This window comes from Dendrobium catenatum, unplaced genomic scaffold (genome assembly GCF_001605985.2).
Source record: "Dendrobium catenatum unplaced genomic scaffold, ASM160598v2 fragScaff_scaffold_1021, whole genome shotgun sequence".
Classification (NCBI taxonomy): domain Eukaryota; kingdom Viridiplantae; phylum Streptophyta; class Magnoliopsida; order Asparagales; family Orchidaceae; genus Dendrobium; species Dendrobium catenatum.
In genome coordinates this window covers 920,349-928,404 of record NW_021319483.1, presented here as the reverse complement: position 1 = coordinate 928,404, position 8,056 = coordinate 920,349, and the positions used below count along the sequence as shown (strand labels likewise).

Below are 8,056 nucleotides of genomic sequence, written 5' to 3'. Positions count from 1 at the left end.
TATAATGTAAATTTTGCATATAATTTATATGAATAAATCATATATAATTAAATATGTATCATAAATAAGCACGTTTTTATATTAAATCTATAAAGTAGTTTTATAATAAATTTGAATTAAATTTTAAAATTGAATATGTTTAAATTAAAAATTATATAAAATATTAATAATGTTTAAATTCAGTTTATTTTTTAATAAAAAAGTTATATTATTATATGATTTTTATATCATCTAAATTGTATTTATTACGTCATCCGATTCGACCCCGGTCCGACCGGTTCGACCGATCGAACCGTGAACCTCTCTCTCTACCGGTTCGTTGCCCGGTCCGGTTTTCACAACCTTGATCAAATGAGCAAAATCTAATAATAAAACATATTAAATTGGCAATGGTAAAGAGATTAAAACTATAATAAATATTCTTATACATAATTACTTTAAAATATATTAATTAAAATAATTATATCATTATATTATAATAAATTAAAATATGTATATTATAATATTTATCAATTTTATAATTAAATATTAATCAAATTTTTATTGAGCTTATTCATGCGTTCTGAATTGAACACGAATCAAGCTTCTTATCGAGCTTAATGATGAGCATGTTCACAGACTTCAAATGATATTGTTCTTGAACATAAATGAACCGAACATATTAGTGTTCAAACATGTTTATTTAAAGATCGAGTATTAAAAATTTTGTTCAAGTATACTTGCTTAGTTAATCGAACCGATTGAGTAACTCATCGAACGTTTGATTCACTTGCAGCACTATAAATTAATAATACTACCGAGTATGGCAATACGACTTCAGCAATAAAAATAACTTCCATGAAAATGCTTCCACTTTGATGTATATTTGGTGACATTCTAATCACATATGTCAATAACCATGGAAAAATTAAGGCCCTCGATGTGTCTTTAATTAGCAGATCGAACATTAGCAGCATGAAAAACAGAAATAAAGGCCTCCAAAGTCGGAGGTAACAACAAACCGATCAGGCATTGATTGAGAACATGAATAACAATCAGCAGAGGTTTACTACGCTCGCTGCAAAATAAAATATGCATATACTATAAAGATTTGCATGATTTACACATCTCCAAAGGTTCCCAACACAGCGATGTCATCCTCCTAAGACCTCGATTCCAATGCTCGAAGTATCTTCTTTCTTGGACCCTGGAACAACCAAATTAGATAATATGAGGAATGTCATGTTAGGAAATCTCAATCAAACATAGAAAGGGAACAGCTAGAGACCATTATTACTACAATAAAACTGTTTTTTTGATCATAGAAAAATACTACCATCAAGCTTCATACTTCAAATCCAACGGCAAGTTAAGCAGTTATGAAAAGCATTCAGGAGCTTGGTGAAAATAGGAAAATATAGCAAGGGAAGAAGATTGAGTTCTGTTAATTCAGTAGATTGTAATAATGCAGCACAGTAAGAACAATGAGACGTACTCAATAATGTAGCACAGTTGAAGCTTATTCGAGTGAAGGATATTCTGAAACAAAGCAACAAGAAAACGTAATGTGAAACCGGCAGACAAGCTCGTCTATTATAACGGTTTATTTGTTTGTTTAATGTCGAAAAAATATTTTGGAAAAGGGTAATTTATTAGTTTCCCTCATTTGGTTAAAGTATTTCAAGATCAATATTCATTTTAAAATCTACAAACTTCAAGATCCTAAAAATGTGATATTTATTTTTCACACAAATCTAAATCATTACTCTTCAAGGGAATTTTGACTTTTTTGTCTCATTCAAGCTAAAATTAGTCAAATATGCTCGCTATTTATTTTTTGATAGAAATATGCCCAATAATTCAATTCAGTAAAACTACTACTACAACAACAACATCAAGTCTTATCCCACTACATGGGATCGGCTACAGAAATCCTTTTGTTCATCGTGTCTGATTAAGAGTCAAATTCTCGTTTAAATCTAATAAAGAAAGATCATTTCTAATATTTTCTAATAAAGTCTTTTTAGGTCTACCTCTACCTTTGTTAACTTAAGTCAAATCTAATATATCTACTCTCCTACCAAGATCAACGGAAGGCTGATGTTTTATGAGACCAAACCATCTAAGATGACTCTCTCTAATCTTATCTTCCATTGGAGCTACTCCAAATCAAATATATGCTACCAATACACTATTAAATCCCACTATATAGGAAGAATAACATCTCACTGTTAAGTCATTATTGTTTTCATTAAGGGAATTTTGACTTTTATGTCTTATGCTAGAGAAAATTAGCCAAATATGCTCCTATTTATTTTCTTAAGAAAATATACCCAATAATTCATTTCAGACAAAAATATCATTCCTATTCTTATATCCATGCTATATAGGAAGAATGATAGATCACTTATCTACACTCACTTTCTTCATTATTGTTGTCATTATACTTTCATTTGAAATTTCTTCGCTCAATAGAGTTAGATTGCATCCACACTACACCACAATAAGAAAAAATTGTTCATCGGTGACTTCAACAAATATAAGTATGATTTTTAAATGTTTCTATTGTGCATAATAAAATTTGTCATTTTAATGGAGCACTAACATAAAGCGAGAAAGAATATCTAAGAGTACTTGAAATCTTAATAAAACATATGTTTAAACTATTTTCAAACCATACTTGTCAATGGCGCAGAATGGTGCGCGTCATGGCACACGACGCGGTGCGGCGCACAGGTTCAAGTTAGCATGCGCCATTTGCGCCATATCTGTGCAAAGGTGCATGGCGCATGATGCATGGTGCACGGTGCGTGCAATTTAAATTTTGATTATATAATTTTAATTTCTAAATAATATAATAATAAATTTTATATTATTAGTTATTTATTTATTAACTAAATCTAAAAGCATCACGTCTGAACCCTCTGCAGGCCAGATCCCTGCAGTCGAAGCAGCAATATCACGCCCGCACGGATTTCGCCTCCCTCATGCCCGATTGAAGCCGCAAACCTCACGGATGCTCGATTCTGCAATTCCGCATAGGATTTAGCATGGATTTCGCCTCCCTTCAAGTGTCAGCATAATCCTTCCTTCCGCTCCCTTTACGGGTATTCACAGCTCTCTACTTTTCTCTAACTTCTCTCATTTATTTTTGTTATACACCCGCATATCTCCTTCCTTGCTTTTCCCTCTTATCATTTTCCTGTATTATTCGATTTACAATGCCCTTCTTGAGGTTCTTGCAGCTATTAAAATGAGCGAAAGTTTTGAATTCATGATTTTCTAGTAACAATAGAGTCTAACAGAATCATTGCTCCACACTACCCTCTATTATAATGATGTGAATGAAAAGCATAATATCGGTAAAATTTATAGATATGTGACAATCGATAGCATATGCCCTTAGAAATTCTTGTATTAAAATAGGTTTGATTGTTTTATTTGTTTAGATTTTCTTGAACATGCTTGCTCGAATGTATTGTTGTGCATAAAAAAAAATAATAATAATGTTATCAGCCTACCATAAACAAAATTTTCATGCAAATATCTATCAAACACCTACTTTTTTAATAATTATTTTTTATTTTGCGTCGTGTTCAAAATGATGCTCGATACACCTTGTGCTATGCGCCATGACTCCAAGGGTATGTCATTCGTCGTTGACAATATGATTCGGATATGTTAAAACAATTGTTCACACATTGTTCAAATAGGGCTCAAACAATGTTTGAATTTTCCTCAAATATGATTCAAATCTTATTTGAACCTTATTCCAACCTAGTTCTCTTGATATGGAATTCAAATTAGTATGCAATCAAAAGCGAGGATTTTTTGGTCTAAAATAAAATCTCTGGCCTATTCATCCAAGTAAATCAACAGTGTGCAAATTTATCTAATTATGACTATTATGCAGAAGTGAAATTTCCGCTCATTAAATTTTTTTGGTATGTAGGACTCATTTAGTTGCTTGAGAAGTAAGAATATGTTTTTTTAATTAGTGATATTCTTAGATTCATTATTCAGTGGATGTAGCTAGAAATCAATAAAAATTAACACTCAACAAATAAATTGAAATTTTCTACGTGAGAATTTTAATTTTACACACAAAATGAATGCAAATAAAATTATCATTTTCAAACACATGTTTTCATCTACAAGCAACAAAATGAGTCTTAAGAATCAATAATGCATAGGCCACGGAGGTGGAACACATGTTTTCATCTACAAGCAACAAAATGAGTCTTAAGAATCAATAATGCATAGGCCAGCCCCCCCCCCCCCAAAAAAAAAAAAAAATCTTAAGAATCAAAAGAAAAACGTTCAAATGAAGCACAAAAAATTTCACCAAAGAAAGGAGAACTTACCATCGGAATTCCTAGGGCCTTAAGATCAGATTCAGTCATGTGCATAAGAGCTGCCATATCAACCTATAAACGAGAACTTGTTAAACTCAAGGCATTTAAAGAACATGAGTTTAACGGAAAGGTAAAACTTGAGGGCCTACCTCCTCAACCTTAAACGTTATTATGTATTTCTCGAGGCCAAGTGACTGCAAAAATACTTCTACTGATGACTCAGACTGCAATTTTATATAAGATATGTGAAAAACACTTGAGTAATAAATTCATAGTTGGCTAGTAAAGAGAAACATAATGTAATTGCATAAAGCAAAACAAGTTTGTGATGTATCATACAGTAGACATGATCAATAATTCAAATTGAAATGGCAGATTAAAACAAGTATGCCAAAGATCAAAACAGTAGATAGCAAAATATTTTTTGCACTCTATTCATCCTAGTTTTAAATCATTTTATCCGCAATCAACTTTGTTTTCAGCTGTCGCTTACATCTTTGTAGGCCAGAATTTGAAAACACAATATAACACATTCGTCTTATTTTATATGGTTTTACATTAATAACCACTCACATCTTTAGAGCTCTCATTACTTCAATCATAATATTTTTTCACTTTTTTGTTGCAGTTATTGTCTGTAGAGGCTACCTTTATCTATAAGGAAGTCATGGTCGGGTGGTTTGAAGATCGGGATTAAGGACATAGGAGTTGACTTCATCCCTAAGCAGTTCTTCAAGACAATGAGGTAACAGAATGCTTGATTTTCAGCAAAAAGATAACATCCTCGAGATGAAGACTTTTTTAGAGTTCAGATAATAACACTTGTACCTATGTCTTTAGTTGAGTATCCTACGAAGATGTATTTTATGACAATTGGATCGACTTTGTGTTTTGATGATGTTGATGGACATAGGAAAAACTCCCAAAGCTTTTAGTGGAAGCAATAGTGTTATATGCTAAAAAACATCACCCACCAACAACGGTCCCGTTAACCCCCGTCTTCAACAAACTACAGTCTAATCAACCGCCGTCGTAGGTCGACTACAGTTCCTCTGACCCCCGTCGCCCACCGACTATGATCCCTCAGACCCTCCCATACGACACCCGTCTCCCACTGACTATGGTCCCTATGACTTACAATATTTTACACAAACTAGAACTTATTTGTTAGCATGGGTGTCAAAAATTAACACGACCCGGACCCAACCCGAAAAAATCCGGGTTCGGGTCTACTCGTTTGTAAAATAGGTCAGGTTCAGGTTCGGATTTCTTACTCGTATGAAAATCAGGTCAGGTTTGGGTTGACTCGGGGGTGACCCGGATCCCTGCGTTACGCCTCGATCCCGGATCCTACCGCGAACTTAAGTCCCACACTCGCGCCTACATCACGGGGACCGCTGCCAGCCGGCTCAACCTCACATCTATCTTGCCGTTCGCGGCTCGCCTGGTCGACCTGCCTCCGACCTCCGCAGGAGCTACACCCACACCATGCCTTGACAGGTCAACCCCGGCTCAACCCGACTTCACCTGAACAGGAGCACCACTATTCAACGCCGCCTCTAGCCATTTACATCCGCTGGCACCACTCTCGCGCCGCACCCTGCATGTGCGACGAGCGAAAACCCGTTGTGTTCTAGGTTCGCGGGTCGAGTTGGGTCGAGTTAAGCAGTAACCAGCACGAGTGGGGTCTGGGTTGGAATTCCTAACCCGTTTGCAAAATCGAGTCGGGTTAGGGTTAACTCGTTTTGACTCAAGTCATTCGGATTGGACTCAAACCCGACTTGTTGACCTGTTTTGACACCCTTGTTTGCTAAGATCACCAACTCTAGTCTTAAGTTAGACCATTAGTGTATTTTGGTGTGATGCGGATACCTTTGCCTGGAGAGTATATTTTGTGTGTTTGTTTACTTTCAATACTCTGGATGTCATGGCATACATAATTATTTTTCTGTTGGTGCACTTTAGTTTATTAAATTACATACGCATACACTATATTCATACATGCATATGTATTTATGTTGTCTTTTACTTTATCGTAAAAAAAGGCAAAATAAAATATATAGGGAATGCTTGTAAAATTATAAATTCAAGGTAGAATGTAACTAGGATTGAATGTAAATGGTAAAGTGCTCATTGTATATTTGTATATTTCAATTTCAAGGGTTGTAAAAATGTTCAAAAATGTTTTCTTACATAAATAAATTAGGCTCCAAAAGATAATTCTCTTTCCTTTGAAGGGTGTTCTCTTTTGGAACCCTATAAAAGACTTGGAGCCAGAAGAAAGTAAGCAAATGTATTTGAACTTAAACTCATAGGAGTAGAAATTCAAGCATTTTGTGGTGGAGCATGATCACCTTAATTTCTTGCAGACGCCGAGATATATCCATGTTTTCAAATGAATGACTAAAAATATTTTATTTATGCATTTGCTTCATGCATCATCATACATGGCGCTAGCTAGATTCACTTGAATATTTTGTATAGCCCTAATTTGAACCTATGAATTAAAATCGTTGACTCACTAGGATTAAAGTCATCCTATTTTGCATTCATGAGATAATTGATTGTGTTTAGGATGTTAGCTAGTAGTTCACTTCAGGCAAGCATAAGCTCAAATTATACTTCCCCCAGTGTGTCTTCTCTAAATACTAAATGAATTCTAGATTTGTAGTCTCTTTTTAAATGTTAAATCAATATTTGATCTTCTAAACTCTTTTTTTTTAATCAAATATTCATACATATAAAAAACAAATCTAATATTCACTAAAGATAAATAAAAGAATTTATTCCCATTGGATTGGAATAATTTAGGAACTCGCACTATGCACCAAACCAATAAGAGAATAAAATAGCAATATTAATCGAGAATATTTTTAGGTAAGGCCTGAGATGTAATTAACCACTAGGGCTTGCGCCTATGAAAAATCAACACCCACATCAAATAAACCACACTCGAGCAAATATATCGAATGGGAGAAATCTTGTGACTGTCGAGTTATACATATTATCCATCGAGATGTGTAGGCGAAAGCTACTATTTTTCATGAATAATTGTATGTATAATTCTACATGCTCTTCCATTGGTCTGCTTGCGTAGAATGTAAAGATATACTACCATTTTGTCCTACTGAATAGTGTGATATGAATCTTTGCATTCTAAACTCCACAAGCAGTATCCTTTTGGAGACCCACAATGATATTCATTAGTTAATTAATTCAAATCTTAGTGAAAGGTATGCAAAAATAAAACAAGCAAGCAAAGGGAATACAATATAATATCCCACATATATCCATGCATTCTATATCTAAGGGTGTCAATATTTGACACAACCCGAAAACCCAACTTGAACTCGACACAAAAATTTTGGGTTCGAGTCAACCCAACTCCAAAACGGGTTGTGTTCGGGTCATGATTTTTGACCCGTTTCAAATTCCGGGCCAGGTTCGGGTTGACCTGGAAACTCGAAAATGACCCGATTTTGACCCGGGATCTTGTTGTTCAGCGTATTTACGGGATTTGTCCATGCTTCACAGCGAGAAACTTCGTTGCTTCCGATCAAAATGTTGCAACTTCTGATCTGATGGGAAGAAAACGTCGTCTGTGAAGCAAAGTCGAACAACAACGACGAGAAAGACAAGATAAATAGAGCAAGCGAGTTTCTGTCGTTGCTTCTGATCAAAATGTTGTAACTTTCGATGTGATCGGAAGGGAACGACGTCCG

The 8,056-nt window shown here is 34.6% G+C and overlaps 1 protein-coding gene across 2 annotated transcripts in view; it reads right to left on the bottom strand.

Annotated features, from left to right (window-relative positions):
• Positions 1-815: 815 nt before the first annotated feature.
• LOC110098800 overlaps positions 816-8,056 on the bottom strand; it is a 59,751-nt gene continuing 52,510 nt past the window's right edge. For both annotated transcript variants that reach the window (XR_003701799.1, XM_020825729.2), the window contains 3 exons: positions 4,484-4,558; positions 4,344-4,406; positions 816-1,186 (listed from right to left, as the gene is read on the bottom strand). Coding sequence is in view for 1 of the 2 variants with exons in the window: in XM_020825729.2 (XP_020681388.1) it covers positions 1,142-1,186; positions 4,344-4,406; positions 4,484-4,558 (183 nt within the window). In the remaining variant the exon portion in view is untranslated. The remainder of the gene's footprint in view (positions 1,187-4,343; positions 4,407-4,483; positions 4,559-8,056) is intronic.